The sequence below is a fragment of the Rhinopithecus bieti genome, unplaced genomic scaffold (assembly GCF_001698545.2).
Source record: "Rhinopithecus bieti isolate Rb0 unplaced genomic scaffold, ASM169854v2 scaffold_19969, whole genome shotgun sequence".
NCBI lineage: Eukaryota > Metazoa > Chordata > Mammalia > Primates > Cercopithecidae > Rhinopithecus > Rhinopithecus bieti.
Window position 1 is genome coordinate 1,957,249 of NW_016810434.1, and position 15,440 is coordinate 1,972,688.

At 52.4% G+C, this 15,440-nt stretch overlaps 1 protein-coding gene across 3 annotated transcripts in view; it reads left to right on the forward strand.

Annotated features, from left to right (window-relative positions):
* Window positions 1-15,440, forward strand: part of GLI2 (GLI family zinc finger 2) — a 263,236-nt gene that overhangs the window by 127,120 nt on the left and 120,676 nt on the right. The window contains exon 1 of one of the 3 annotated variants that reach the window (XM_017891986.1): window positions 2,112-2,634. The exons of the other annotated variants lie outside the window; for them this stretch is intronic. Within the exon in view, the coding sequence (XP_017747475.1) occupies window positions 2,553-2,634 (82 nt within the window). The 5' untranslated portion in view covers window positions 2,112-2,552. Of the gene's footprint in view, window positions 1-2,111; window positions 2,635-15,440 lie in introns of those variants that run through there. 3 annotated transcript variants of the gene reach the window in all.

Here is a 15,440-nt window from a genome sequence, read left to right on the forward strand (position 1 = left end):
CCAGGGCAAAGGGAAGTTATCACATAGAGAGCAGATGTCTATGCAGGAGGGCTTCCAAGGAGACCTGGAATGAACGTGGGGTGAGCCCTGGCCTACAGGCATTTGCTAAATGCTTGTGGAATAAACAAATACCTACACGGGAAATGCCTCCTAACATAAGGATGCAGTTCACCCACCACGCCGCCAGGCTCCTGCTATGTGCCAGGCATTGCACGAGGTACTGGGGACACAGCAGGCCTTGCTGTCTGGGGGCTCCCAGGGCTCCTGGGTTATGTCTGCCCTGCCACTAAGGTATCTGTGTGACTTCAGGCACCCCTGCTTCCTTATCTGTAAAACATGCTGAGCTGTGCCTGACCCCATCTCTCTGTCTTCTGTGGGCTGGATTGGCAAGAGCTGCGGGAGCTGGAAGCCCCTATGGGTCCATGGTGAGCACTTAGTGTGTGGGTGGGCCGGTGAGGGTGCTGAGCTGGGTAGGCGGGGGGCCATGCCAGGGCCTTCTCAGATCTTTGAGGAAATGCACAGTATCTTATTCATTATCGCTTCACCAGTGCCCATGCAGGGTGGGCACTCCGAGGTTCTGGGTGAGTGAGTGTGAGGTTAGCAATACAGCCATAGTGGAAGGCTGGCCCCGGCTCAGAGCGGGGCTGCTCTCGCCTAAGAGGGCAGCCTGCTCAGGCCTCCAGCTAATAGGGCTGCTGGCAAACTGTACTTTGTGTTCACTGGTAGCATGAGATTGTAGCTCGTATCTCTTTCCCTCCCTGGCTCCCCAGTTGGAGGGAGCTTCCAGAGGCAGTCAAGCAGCTGGGGATCAGCTCTGCCCCTTGCCAGCTGCAAGAACCCAAGTCTTGGGTTTTCATCCACGTTAACAACATCTGCTTCATAGGGCTGCAAGGTGACCGGAGTGCCTGGTTGCTGTGGTTGAGCCATTGGAGGACTCAGCTTAGACAACTCACAACTTGGACTTACTCAAGACCAATGAGAGGACAACGTGCCTGCTGATGGACTGACAGGAGTTTCTGGGAGACCCCGGAAGCATGAAGCCCACAAGTTCCCCAGAGAGGAGCAATTGCAGGCATTTCTTCGGCAGCTGACCACTGCCCCTCAGGACCCTTGCATGCCTTGGTTCCGGCCAGTGCCCGTGTTGCCCGTGGTCAAGGGCTGCCTGACCCAGTCAGTACTCGCCTCTTCCTGACCCATGCCTTGGTTCTGGCCAGTGCCCGTGTTGCCCCTGGTCAAGGGCTGCCTGACCCAGTCAGTGCTCGCCTCTTCCTGACCGCGGTCTCCACCCCATGCCTGTGATTGCACAACCCCAGGGCTGTGGAATCCACCATGGGCCGTCTCTGCGCTATGATAAGAGCCTGCCTTGCTTCAAGCACTAGGACTCCATGTGAATAACACACAGTACTTTATTCTGTTCTAATCAGATGCTTAATGGTTTTCAGTCTGCTTAATTACTAGTATTGTATTTTTTAAATAGAGGTTTTAACTGCGTCTATGTAGTATCTTAGCCACAATGTGGGTTTTCTGGGCAGTTGTGGGCTAACATGGAAAGCTACTCATATTATGTTACAGTATTTTTTATGGGAAAATGCATTTAAGTTCCAAATCATTGATTTATAATATGTCGACCTTTGAGAACACAGCTCATTTGTAAGTGGGAATAGCCTGTATTCAGAACAAAATAAAGGGTCTGATATGTCCTGGGAACAGCACAGATAAGCTGAGTCACCGGAGGGCGAGGCCACGACAACCCTTCCAGGAAGCCTCTTGCTTGGAGGAGGAGTTGATGGGGCCGAGGCGTCAATGTGAACAGGAGAGAGGGTGGCGTCTGCTGTGTCTGCTGCGTCTGCGGGCCTCTTAAGGTCAATGGAAAGGCCAGTTTGGCAGCAAAACGGCTTGTGTGTGGGGGGCGGCTGGAGAAGTAGACAAATTCCCAAGGGCAGTCACTAGACTTAGAGGTTACCTACTGGGCTTTGGTGGAGCCAGGGAAAGCTCTGGGTATGGGGAGTCCTGGCGGCAGCCTGCAGGAGGAGGCTCTGTGAGGGCCCATGTGGGGACACTGGTAGCATGCATGGTCTTCCTGCGGGGCCAGCACACAGACAGAAGGGCTGCTTCTGGGAAAGGTGGTCTGGGAGACACTGTCGCGTGGGAAAAGAGCACACAGGCTGCCTTGGCTGTAGTTTTGTTGCCTGGCTGTGTCTGTTTCCCACCTGCTGTCTCTGACATGGGTTGCCCAGGGCCAAGGCAGCTCCAGCGGATCCCCTCTCCAACCTCTGTCCCCTGCACGTCTTGCTCTGTGCAGAGCCCGTGTGTCTCGGTGGCTGAAGGTGGGGCTGGAGTGGGGATTGGAGTGGGCTTCCCAGAGGCGCTCCCACCCTCTCTCACCTGAGCAGGGCTTTGGCTCTCTGTGGGGCACTTGTATGTCATGGAAGGGCATTTCTTCAAAGCCCTCCTCCTCTAAGCCTGGCTGAAGAGAAGCAGCTGAGAACCATCACTGCCTACGGAAGGCCTGGCCCGGACTGCAGACACCTTGGGATGCGGTCTCTCTGGAGATGGCTGTGGGGTCCAGAGAGCAGCCCTTCCTGTGGGGCATTTGCTGTTGGAGTCCAACCAGGAGCAGTGTCTTCCAACTCGGTAATGCCTCATTCTGAGCCTGAGCATTGCCCCAGGGAAGCTGAGGGGAAGGGCTGGTGATGGTGCCCTGGGATTCTGCCCGAGGCCTCACTCACTTCCATCTATGGGTAGTGTCGAGGCTGGGGAGCCTGAGCCGGGAGGGCTGACTAAACGTGGCTCGAGCGTCTGAGCGCTTGCCTGGGTCAGTGCAGCCCCTCCGTGGTTTCAGAGCGGCCACTGCATGGAGGAGCCTCATTGATGAGCTCACTGCATGCAAACATAGTAGCTGGGCCAGGTCCTACTGCCTGTGTAGCCACCCGGCCCCCCATGTAACACAGTTACCACCCGACTGCTGTCAGAAGGATCAGGATTCTGAACTTGAGGAATTCCGTCCTCGCCACTAGGAGGGAAGGGGTCCTTCTGGCAAGGGTCCCATCGGGAAAGGGTTGGAGGCTCCGTTCCACCTGCGTCCAGCGTGGTCTAGTGCTCCCCCGAGGCTGAGGAAAAGTTTGGTTCCCTTCCCTTGTTTTCTTTTCGTGGCCTGTGCGGTGCCCTTGGAGGTGGTACCACCCAAGAAGCGGGTCTGCTTTTCAGTTTTGCTGACCCAGGAGCGTTGGGATTGAGCTTTTTGTGTAATCGACCGGGACAAACCCCTGATCTCTTTGCAACCCCATGACCCTGTAGACGTGTCTCTGAAGCGGTGTCCGGTTTGACCATCTTCTCCCCATCCCGCCCATTCCAGGAAGCCACCTGACTCATCTCAAGGGCTGCTGTATGCTGTGGGGAGGGTATATGCGGTTCCCAGACAGTGCTGGCCAATGCCTGCTCATACAGCCCCTCCGCATTCAAAGCCTTGCCATGAGTCCCGCTCCAGGTACCCCAGGCAGGCCAGACTCTCTCTCTCTGGACCTGGCAACCCCTGTTCAAGAGAGGGAAAGGCAGGCCATTTCCAGCCTAACACCCTGTGCCTGTGGGCAGCACTGCCCAGACTCAGAGTGGGGATGCAGTTGGTGTTTATGGCACTCACTCTTGCTCCCCATGCTGAGGGATGGCCACAGTTCCTTCGAGATTTGAGGGAGGCCTGTGCAGGCCTCAGCTGATTTCTTGGCTTAAGATGGAGTCCCACAGCCCCCTGCCTCCTGCATAAGAACCATGTCTTACTCTAGAGGCCTCAGCCTGCACGCCTGCAGGAATGTAGCAGAGGGCGTTGGGGATAGGGTAGGGCTGGAGCTTGGCCACAGTCAGAGGGTCTCGGGTAGGGACATGGAGACTGAGCCTCTGACAAAGAGAGCCATGGGACAGGTCAGGGCAAGGGAAGGGGGTGGCCGACTCTGGAGTGCCCCCCTCCTGATCAGGGCCCTTCTTCCCATCCTGTCCTGGGATAAATGTCAAACGTCTTGTGCTTAATGGTAATCCCATTGCTTAAGGTAAGATCTCCCTTTTGGGGACAGAAGAGCTGTTTTTCGTATTCTTGATGCCTTGAGATCGGATGTAAAAGAGGGTATAGAATGTCACTGGGGTGGCAAAGGGTGATGATGACAATAGCAATGACCCCTCCCCACCCATTATGTCTCCTGCCATCCCCCACCCCCATTAGCAGAAAATGCAGCATCCTTGCACGTGGCACCTGGCAGACGGGGCGGGTGGTGAGTGGCTGAGTGGAATCAGCAGTCCTGGCAGGCCTCACCAGCAGGTCCGTGAGCTTTGGAGGTGGTGAGGTTCCAATCTTCTGTTTGATTGGAACTCCTTGTCCCAAAGTACTTTTCATGTGCCCACTCCCTGTGGAAGGGAAAAGAGGGTTGGGGTGATTTTCCACAGCTTGATTCAAAAGACTGAAACTCGATGAGTGACATTTCAGGCTGGCTGGGGATGTGGGTTCGGATCTCCCCATGACCCCTGTGTGTGAGGAGCCACCCTGCACCTGCACTGCCTGCAGGGACTCCACTTCCTGGCTCTGTGGCTCTCAGTGCCCTCAGGGAACTGCAGGGAGCTGGCTCAGAAGGTGGACAGTGGCCTGGGGGCCAGTCATATCTTTCACAGCCTTGTGCACCTTGGACAAGCCCCCCTCCCTTCCCGGACCTCAATTTCCCCTTCTTACCCAGTGGGCTTTCTAGTCCACATGGCCCCTAAGATCTGGCCCAGCTCCCTCTTCCTCTTGGGGCCACAGAGTCAGGGGTTCGAGGCACCGTGAGCCCCAAGTTCCAGACCCTGGAGGGCAGCCGCTGCCCATGGAAGGCGTGTAGACAGCAGCTTCTCCCAGGAGGAGGAATTCATGTGGGCCCGAGTCTGAGAAAGGCACCCGCAGGGAGGACAGCACGCTGCCCGCCAGCAGCGGCTGGATCCCCGAGTCCAGCCACCCTTTCCGTTAGCCAGCCTGCGAGCGCTCCTAAACCCTGGCCGGCGCCGGTTATAAATGATTCATGCAGCCCCGCCTCCCTCGGCGGCCACTTGATGTTCCCTGCGCTCCAGCCTGGCGGTCCACCGCCTCTCCTGCCGCTGGGCAGTGCCCTCTCCGCACCGCCGCCCCTCTGGGTGCTGCATCCCTCCGCCCTCCCCGCACGCTGGGTAAGTTGAAGGAGGACGGCAGCTTTTCCTGAGACGCTCCCTGGAAAGCAGTGCTGATGAGGCCGCTCTTGTGTGTGCAGGCCTGGCCTGCAGCGCCCTTCTCCCACGTCCCTTCCCCTTGTCTGCTGCGCTCCAAGTTTGAAGCCAGCAAGCATAAGTAGGCGCCAAGGCAGGGAGGCTGTGCTGGGCCTCAGGCAGGGGGAGCTGGAGGGAAGGAGGGAGGGAGGATGGGGGAGGAAAGAAAGGAACTGGGTGGACACAGCTGGAGGGGAGGAGAGAGAGGGAATGTGCTGGGAGGCATGGAGGCACTGCTGAGAAAATGGAGCAAGAAAGTTAAGCGGCTCCTGCGTGGACTCAGGCGAGCGTGCCAGGGATTGGGGGCTCTGGAAGACTCACACCGTCAGCTGTAGGCGTTCTTTCCTGCCCACCCCCCACCCCCCACCCAACAGATGTACTCCGAGCCCCTCGAACTCTCGGGGTACCAGTGAGAACTTTGAACTGAGAGTTTCTTCTGAGATCCGGCAAAACCGAGTTTCTGAGTGCTCAGTCTTCGCCACTTCAATTCCCCGCGGTCTGAGCTGCAAGGAGGACTCCAGACAAGAAGCTTTATTGTCTGCGAGTCCCAGCTCACGGTTACTTAGAAAAACATGTGTGTGTTAAAACAGCTTCCCGGGGGACCATGCTGTTTTCGCTTGAGGAATGAATTTGGGGAAAGTTAAGAATAGGAGAGAAGGAAACAAAATAATATTGAACAGGAATGTTCTAGAGGCGTGGCAAAATCTAGAAGACACTTTATTTCATCATCCTTTTTCTTTGTAACGTCTATTGAATCTTTCTTCTTTTGACTTCCTAAAGAGCCTTACCCAGCCCTGCCTTCTGGGCCCCAGAGATCCTAAAAGCGAGAGGACATTTTCCAGTGGGAGGTGATGCTGCCCCTAAGGCCTTGCAGGGAAGGAACAGACAGGGGCAACTGGCCCCCTCCCTTCTGGGTATGCTTGCATTTTCCCTTTGACATTCAGAAATAAAGTTAGGTAAGGAGGTGAGACCTTCCTGGGAGCTGCCTTTGGGGAAATGGTGATCGTGACCTCAAATCGAGTCAGAGTGTGACTTGCTAGAAGAGAAATGGTCGAGGGAGGAGGGGGTGGGTGGCTGGAACCCTCAGGTAACAGGTAGGGATGCAGCAACAGAGTGCTGGAAAGACCCTTCTGTGCATTATAGAGGGGAGACTTTCCAGGCCAAGGCAAGGAGAATGTGTGGCATCTTCTGAGAGGGAAGAAGGAGCTCAAGGAAGACGGGAAAGGTCATTGCCCTTGGACCTTGCAGGAAGCAAGGTATGGGGGCGGGCACATGGTGTTGGAGGTCATTGATTTCAGATCCTCAGTGCAGTGGGAAGGACATGACCAGGTGGTCGTGTGGGGACATTGCTGTAAATGCTGTCTTGAGACAGGACTGGGCCAAGAGTTCTCTATTCTGTTCCACTGGTCTATGTGTCTGTTTTTGTACCAATGTTGTTTTGGCAGGGAAGCCACAGAGGAGACCATTTCTGGGCCTGGAATTCATGAGAGTGGCCTGGTCTGAGTGGGGGCAGGGAGGGGAGAGAAGCAACCCTGGGGCACACTTCCCTAGCCAGTCCCATGTTTGTGAGACCTGGGAGGGCTGTGGTCAGGGGGCTGGGCCCTGGGACAACAGTGCCTTTGCATTTGAGTACAAAGTGCCACTTGGTATAATGGGCACAGCTCAGTCTTGGCTGTTCTTGAGTTTTAAACAAATCATGATCCCCACCTTCCAAACAATTTAGTTTTTTTCCCCTAGCTAGCCCCATCACAAACTTTTGAAGCATGAAATGAATTTTGCTGGCCCTCACCAATAGGATCCTGTCCCTAGATAATGGATTTTATGAAATGGCTATAATCCTCCTAGGTAATGAGCAAAAGCTACACTCTCCACTTGGGCCCAGCATTCCTCTTCCTGATTTATGATATATTGGTTAAAATAGTAAACTGATAGCAGTTGCAAAATAGTCATCAATCACCGGGCAGTGTTGCTTAAACTACAGAAAGGTTTCCAGAAGTGAGATGCTGGAAGCCAGAAAGGGAACAATTTGGCAATCCCAAAGGCATAAAGCACCAGTGAAATCAAATCTCTGTATTTGTATTCTGAAGACAGGGGAGTGGAGTGACTCAGGATACTAAGGAAGGAAGGAAATGCAAGCAAACCCATTCCCCAAGGTCAAAGGACACGCCCCCTCCCAGGCTCCAGGCTGCAAGGGGTCCTGCAGAGGGACCTTCAGTCCAGGGGGTTCCTCAGGGGGACCGTCCAGAGGGCTCTGCAGGGGTCTACAGAGCCCTCACCAGTAGGTTTAGTGTTCTGTTTCTCTTTCTAGACAGTTTTGGAAAGTTCTCCAGTTTCTAACATGTATAAATATGTTGGGCTAATAAACAGTAATGACATTTAAAGCAAAGTTTTTCAAAAATATAAGAGGATTGAAGTGCAAAGCTATCAAGGCCATGCCCAGGCCTCACCCATGCTCCCTCATCCCCTTGCCCCTCTGTCCGGACACCTGGCCTGCCACACCCAGCCCAGGACAGAACTTTTCTTTCCTCCTGTATGCTGAGCTGTCAGACCATTAGTGTTAATCATGGGCTGATCTGATAGTTGATGCTGGAGAAACTGTTTTAGGGGCCAGAACAAGGTCTGCAGCACTGTTTGCATGGAACTGCCTTAGTCTGGATGAGTAACTTCATGGCTGTAGATTACTTGCATCATCAGTTCAGGAGGAAACATTCTCCTCCATTGGATGAATGGATGAATGAGTGGTGAGAAGCTGTAGAGATCTTGTGTAGTGTCAACACCCTCATTTCACAGGAGAGGAAACTGAGTACCAAGAGAGGGCAGCGACGTGGTTCAGGTCTCAGGGAATTGGTGAAAGAGATTGGAGTATGGCCTTGGCCGAGATGTGACTTCCAGTGACAGTTGCCGGAATGTGAACTTCACAGATAGCTCTGGCTCATACCTGTGGTGCTTAGTGTAGGCTGCTGAGCTGACCACTTGCCCTTGATTCTTTCGAGTGGCCATGCCATGTGCCACCTTCAGACCTGCTCCCAGATCGATCCCAGAGCCTAGGGTGGGACTGTGGTTGCTGTCATCATAGGTGTGTGATTTTCCACAGGTCATATAACCCTATTGAGCCTCATCTTCCTCTTCTGTGACATGAGAGACTCTTTCTGCAGAGCCTGGCGTGTAATACATGCAACCTGCATGCCCACCTTCAGTCCAGCAAGTAGCCATTGGGCACCAATTCTAGACCAGGTCCTGGGCCACCCTAGAAACTCAAAGTTAGACAGGAGCTGTGTGGGAAGGCAAGGAACACTCAGGATTTTGGACACAGCTGTCCACCGCTGTTCCTAAATTGAGGAAGGCAAATCCTGGGACTTGAATAAATAGGTTGGGAAGACTCATGGCTGCACTAGTTCATGAAATATTATGTAAAAGCAGGAGAATAAGGCAGTCCTTTTCTTAGCCCTGTTCTTTTCCAGGCCAGAGCCTGGGCTTTAACACTGACTCAGACAGCAGCCCCTGCAGAAGCCACCCGCAGCCGGGTTGGCCTGTGCTCCCAGAGCCCCTGCCATGGGTGTCCACAGGAGCCTCTTTATCCCAAAGTCATGGCTTCCTTCTCAAAGATAGGGCTGTACTTCCCTGCTTTCCCGGTGCCCACACTGAGCTGTGCATGGTGGATGCTCCATGAGTGTTTACTCACAATGATGACAGGAACTGGCTGATGTTGAGAAACGGAGGTGACACTTCATGGCTGGATAACACAGCTGTCTGAACCCACTCCCGGGCCTCACCCATGCTCTCGTCCCCTCGCCCCTCTGTCCTGACACCTGACTGGCCACACCCAGCCCAGGACAGAACTTTTCTTTCCTCCTGTGCACCGGAGCTGTCAGACCGTGGGTGCTAATCATGGGCTGATCTGTGCTCTTATAGGTATGGTTTGCGAAGGACGTCTTTTGTTCTTGTTAGAGTAGCTAACCTCTAAATCTATTTAATACCCCTTCCCTGGTTGTCCATCATTATGACACATGATTTTCCAAAGGATTTACTATTAGTTAGCAGCACAGGGCTTTCTCCCTGGGGTAGCAGCTACTTGCAGTGAAGAAAATGCATGTTCAATGTAGCAATTTGTCTTTTTTTATATATTTATTATAAGAGTAAATGAGTTATTGTTGGAGACTTCAATATTATTGCAAATTAGGTGCTGCAAACAGAGCCGGGCCCATTTATTATGTTTCTCAACTCCCACAGCAAGCACACCAGTTCAGAAATCAGCTGAGAGTGGCCCTTCCCAGGGTGAGCATGGAGGGACCCCCGGGGTCTGGGCATGACAACCACGACGTCACGTTGTGCCAGAGGCAAAAGAGACAGGAGCCACCTGTGTAGGCGGATGAGAGGTCCTGGAAGGGGAGCACAAAGTTTATTGTGCCAGGTGGTCAGTGGCTGGTGGGCTGACAGCTGTGGTCGGAGAGCTGGAGGAGGTGGAGTGGCTCATGCTGTGACACTTGCTCCAAGCCCATCGCTGTGGTCATGGAGCAGAGGTGAGGTGGCAGATGTTTCCAGAGTGGTCCCTAAGCCATGAACTCACTTCCAAGGTATTGGCAGTTTCAGCCACAGAGGCCGAGCCTGGGTTCTGATTTAGGGTGTGCCCCATGAGAGAGAGAGTGGTGGCTGGAATTAACCAGCTTACAGTGGGGTCCCCTGAAATGGTGCACTCCCCAGTAAAGAACGGCTGTTGCCTAGTCCTGTCCTTTCACCACCTGCCCAGACTAGGGGTGGACACAGGGGCTGCAGGATGCATAGAATATTAGGGTCCTGCCTACCAGAGATGAAGGTCATACTGCAAAGTGCACATGCTGGCTGTGTGTGGTCAATACCAAGAAGTGGGCAGGCTGAGGCCCTGGCATACAGCCCTGCTCCATGGCTGGAGGAGTCCCTAGGGAAGGCCACCTAGCCCAGTGATCTGGAGCACAGGCTTCTGGTGACAGGCCAGCCCAGATTGGAGTCTAGGTGTCATCTGCTGATTGTGTGATTGCTGACAAGATACTCAACTTTGCTGTAACCTCAGTGTCTCTTCTGTAAAGTGGGGCTGATAATCCATAGGTGTTACTGGCGTTAAATGAGCTCTTGTCCTTGAAACACTCAGCATAGTACTAGCCCATGGTAAGGGCTCAAAGGTGTCACTTGTTCTATTACTATTCAGTAGGCTTCTCTGAACATGACAGGCTAAACTCAAAACATTAATTAGTCACTTCATTTGATGGCAATAGTAATATATGTGAATGACAGCCACAAAAGAGGCTACCCTCAGTGTACCACCCAGGGAGAGCCAGAGTTAAGATTTTGGAGTATATGCTTGCAGTCTTCTGTGTTGTATATAGTGTATGCACAATTATTCACACACACATATCTGCCTCCTTTTTACAAAATGGGATTATATTGTGCTTGCTACCTTGTAACCTTTCCAACTGAGAATGTATCCTGTTATTACTGATGCCTTTCCATTCAGGTTGTTCTGCAGCTGTGGTCTCAAACTTTTTGGTCTCAGGACCCCTTTATACCCTCAAAAATTATTGGTAGCTTCAAAGAGCTTTTGTTTTTGTAGGGTGTATTTCTTGGTATTTACCGTTCCAGAAATAAAAACTGAGACATTTAAAAGATATTTTAAACTTATTTAAACCTAATAGTAATAGACCCATTTCATGTTAATGAAAACAACTAATTTTATGAAAATATTTTCCAAAACAACAACAAAATGTGAAAGACGGCATTATTTTCAATTTGACCTCTTTGCTGTCTGGCCTAGTAGAAGGATGCATTCTCCTAGCTTTTCCGCCTTGGGTCTGTTGCATAGCAGCCTCTGGACACCCACAGTGCCTATTCAAGACAGAAGAAGAGTGAAAAACACAAATCATGTCTTAGTATAGAGACAGTTTTGACTTTGCAGACCCCTCGAGGCAGTCTTGGGGAACCCCAGGGCCTGCAGGCTACATTTTGGTCCCCTTTTTAATGCCTACAGAATGTTTTTGACCTTCCCACCTGAGGCTGGGCTGGGAATATCCCTCCAGCAACCACAGGCTCCCTGGACCTCCTCACATGACCGAACCTGTGTCCACAGAGCGTCTGAGCTCTCCTCTCTATCACTGCGAAATGGATCGACATAAAATCTCGCTTGTTTGCAGAGTTTGTGACCACAGAGAACATTTCCATACCTTCTCACAATCATCTTTGTGGGAGACAGCCAGGAGACTGCACCACCTTGCCCAAGACATACATGTTGTGGCCAGATCCTCATGTCAGGAACCTGCTCCAGGGGCAATCTGCTGCCCCTTAGGCCTGAGGGTCCAGTTCCGTGGACTTTGCTCATTTTCCAGGACTCTGGTCACAGGGGAACAACCCAACTCCTGCCTTGTCCTCGCGCCAGAGGCTCCCGGCTGCACACAGCTGGCTAGAGTGACGGTGTTCAACCGCCTGGTGCCTCCTGTTCAGAACCACCCCTCCCAGCCAACAGAGCCCGGTCTGTGCAGGCTCCGTGGGTCTGTGTGAGAGCCCCTGTTTGGCTTGGCTTTGGCCTGGCTTCTCAACTGGCTGGCCGGCCCTTTTCAAAAATCGGCTGGGTGTTTTGAAACTTTATTTTCCAAAGAGAAAAATTTCTGGGCCTGTAGCAAGAAGGAAAAAAGTTATAATAATAATCAAAAGCACCAGCAGTCAAAGTAGAATGGTGAGGGTTTGGAGAAACATTGAAAGTTGTCACAAAACAGTGCAGCTCACCCATCAGCCGAAGCCCCCGTCTGTGCTCAGAGCCCTGGCCATGCTGGCTTCTCCCTGTGTCAGCATTTGGGGAAAGACGGATGTGCCCGGAAGCGGACCTTGCTCCTGTCTGTGTAGGCAGGCCGGCGTTGAATGTCTACGGGTGGCATCTATCATCTGTGACCTGTAGCATTTGTACTTGTTGTTTATGGTCTCTTGGCATGCATTGTTTTCTCGAGGCTGAAATATAGCACGCTAATGAGGTATCTCTCTGCTCAGGAGGACGCAGGCAGCTCAGAAAGACGCCTCGGCAGCATGCTGACTAGTTTGTCAACAGCCACCCTCTGTGGCAGCTGCTGTCCCAGCCAAGAAGAAAAAAGAGTAGGAAATGCTACGAGAAGCCGCAGCTGGGGGTGGAGGATACTCAGTGCCTGGGAACCTCAGCTCAGTTGAGTGTCTGCCCTGCAGGTCACTTGATGTTTGGCCCTGGTGCCAGTCATTTCTAGGAGGAATACGACTTGGGGGTGTCAAGCAAACTAGGTTAGAGTCCTAGCTTCCCAGACACTTTCGGCCTGAAACCCTCGGCTCCTGGGAGCCTGTTTCCTAACCCATAAAACGGGGAGGTGACCTCTGGCTTTGTGGGTGTCTGAGACTTGGCGGTGGCCTGTGTTCTGTGCTGGGTAAATGTCTGAGCAGAGTGAGGCTGACTCAGTGTCTGCTGTTGGCTCTGGGTGCTAACAGGCAGTGTGGACAATGGAGCCTGGAAGTGGACTACACCTAGATGGAAGGCCCACAAAGTGACCTCGGGCTGGCCATCATAGCCTAGGGATTCATGCTCTGGGAACGAGAGGCACCACAGTGCTGCTTACTTGGAGGAGGGTATATGGGGAAGGAACAAAGTCCTTTCTCTGTGGGGAAATGGCCCATGAGGCCAGGCAGAGAAGAGAATGGGCTTGGAAGGATTTACAAGGAGAGTTACAGTAGAGACAGCCTGTCCTGAAGACCCTGCCCTGTGCCGAGTGCTAACGGCAGTGCTAATAGCTGCTGCTGTTTATGAAGTACTAGTTGCAGCCAGGCCTCTGCAGACAGTATTCCTCTTCTTCACCTCAGGACACCCTTGTGTGTGTTATTACCTATAAATTCTGGGCGGTCAGGCACGATCTAAACCCCAGGAGGATTCTAGTGGAATTCTCTAAGCTGACTATAAAATTCACATGGAAGGCAACAAAACGCCAAAGAGCCAGGACTAAAAGATGACAGCGATAGGGAGTGAGGTGGGCGGGCTGGCCTAGCAGACGCTAAACCATACTATAAAGCTGTAGTGATTAAAACACCAGGTTCCAACAGAACGGAGAGGCCGGAAATAGAGACGAGTACAATTGGGGATTTCGTTCTTTTTTTAACCAAGGATGGCTGTTCAAATCGTAGGGAAAGAATGGACTGTTCGGTAGGCAGTGCTAAGACTATTGGTTATGGAAGGAAAAAGTTAAAGCCATGCCAAATGCTCCTTACAAAAATAAATGTAAATGGAATCAGGAGCTGAATTTCTTAAATACCCACAATGACGGCAGTGGGTCCTTCCACTCAGCTGCTCCAGCAGCTACGCTTCCCCCGGAAGTTCACTAATGTTCTCCCAGCAGCAAAGATAAATGAGATCAAATCTCACCAGGAGGAAGATTTTAAAATCACTTAGTACAGTTTAAAATAGTCACTGGAGAAATCAGACAAGTAGGGGATGGCAGAAGGTGGAGGAGGGGGACTTTTCTTGCAGGGGTTTGCAGCTGGTGGGGTTGGAGGAGGGACACAGGTGAGTCACAGGAAGGCCCTCTCAGGAAGGCCTGGCTCCAATGGGGCTTTGCGTGCCAGCTCCCAGTGGGCCAGCAGGGAGGAGCAAGGTTCTGCTGGCCCTGCTGAGGCCACCTGTGTCAGGGTCAGGCACATGGGGTCTGAGGCAGGTGGAGACTCATTCTGAAAAGGCAGATGCACTTGGGGTATGATGTTTAGGCTTTGGGCCCTGTTTGCACGGCCCTTCCATGTCCCTGTGCTTAACTGTAGGTTCATTGTTTAATATTCTTTTACTTAAGACATGCCCCCAGATGTGTAAGCTTCAGGCCCCATGGAACCTAGGCTGGTCTGGTCCACTGCTCACTCAGCAGGCAGCAGTAAGTGGGAAGACAAGAGGCCTGAGAAGGCCTGGGAGGGGCGGGGGCTTGGCCTTAGGTGGCTGGTGATGCATTTGCATGGGGCTTGGCCCAGCTCCTCAGCATGACCTTGGGGTAGCTTGTCTGGCCTCCCCTCCTCCTCCAGCAGGTCCAGAGCCTGTCCCTGAGCACTGTCCCTGGAGCTCTTCCCAGCTCACCCATCACACCACATCAGTCTGAACTCCCTGAGATCAGACCGTGGGCCCAATGCACAGACCCTGGGTTACTTATTTGTTTCCCCAGGGCCTTGCATGTAGATATTTGAGAAAGTTTTAAAGTAAACTATTTTGATGTGGCTTAAAAAGTGGCCATGCATCCTTCCAAAAACGTATGTGAATACAACGTACATAACCGAAAACTGCATGCATCTTAAGTGTAGGGTGTGGTGAGTTTTTGTTGTTTGAACACATCCACGTAACCAGCACCCAGATCAAGAGACAGACCATGACCGTGAGCTGAAGCCCCGCTGTGCCCACTCCCAGTCACTAGCCACCGCTCCCCCGTTTTGTGACAGCCGTACTTCGGACTTCTGAGAGCACAGCTTGGTTTTGCTTGCTTTTGTTCTTTGTAAATGGAATTATGCAGTGTGTGCACTTTTCTGTCTGGTTGCTTTCTTATGTTTAGGGGATGCATTCGTGTTATGACTTGTAGCTGTGGTTTGCTCTTCTCATTGTTGAATACTATTTCTTCCTGTTATTGTGGATATAGCACAATACACCAACCTTTTCTAATGTTGATGGGCATTTGGGTTGCTTCCAGTTTGGGGCTATTCCTTGCTGCTTATGAATATCCTTGTGCGGTCTTCATGAATGTCTATGTGCATTTTTCCTGGGAATATACCTAGGAATGGAACTGCTGGGCCGTAGGGGCACATGTGCTCAGCTCTGATAAATACTGCCAGCTTTCCAAAGTGGTTGTACCAATTGCCTTAGTTTTGATACTGGAATTTACTATTAAAAGGTTTCCTTGCCGGGCGCGGTGGCTCAAGCCTGTAATCCCAGCACTTTGGGAGGCCGAGATGGGCGGATCACGAGGTCAGGAAATCGAGACCATCCTGCCTAACACGGTGAAACTCCATCTCTACTAAAAAAATACAAAAAACTAGCCGGGCGAGCTGGCGGGCGCCTGTGGTCCCAGCTGCTCGGGAGGCTGAGGCAGGAGAATGGTGTGAACCCGGGAGGCGGAGCTTGCAGTGAGCTGAGATCCGGCCACTGCACTCCAGCCAGGGCAACAGAGCAAGACTCCGTCTCAAAAAAA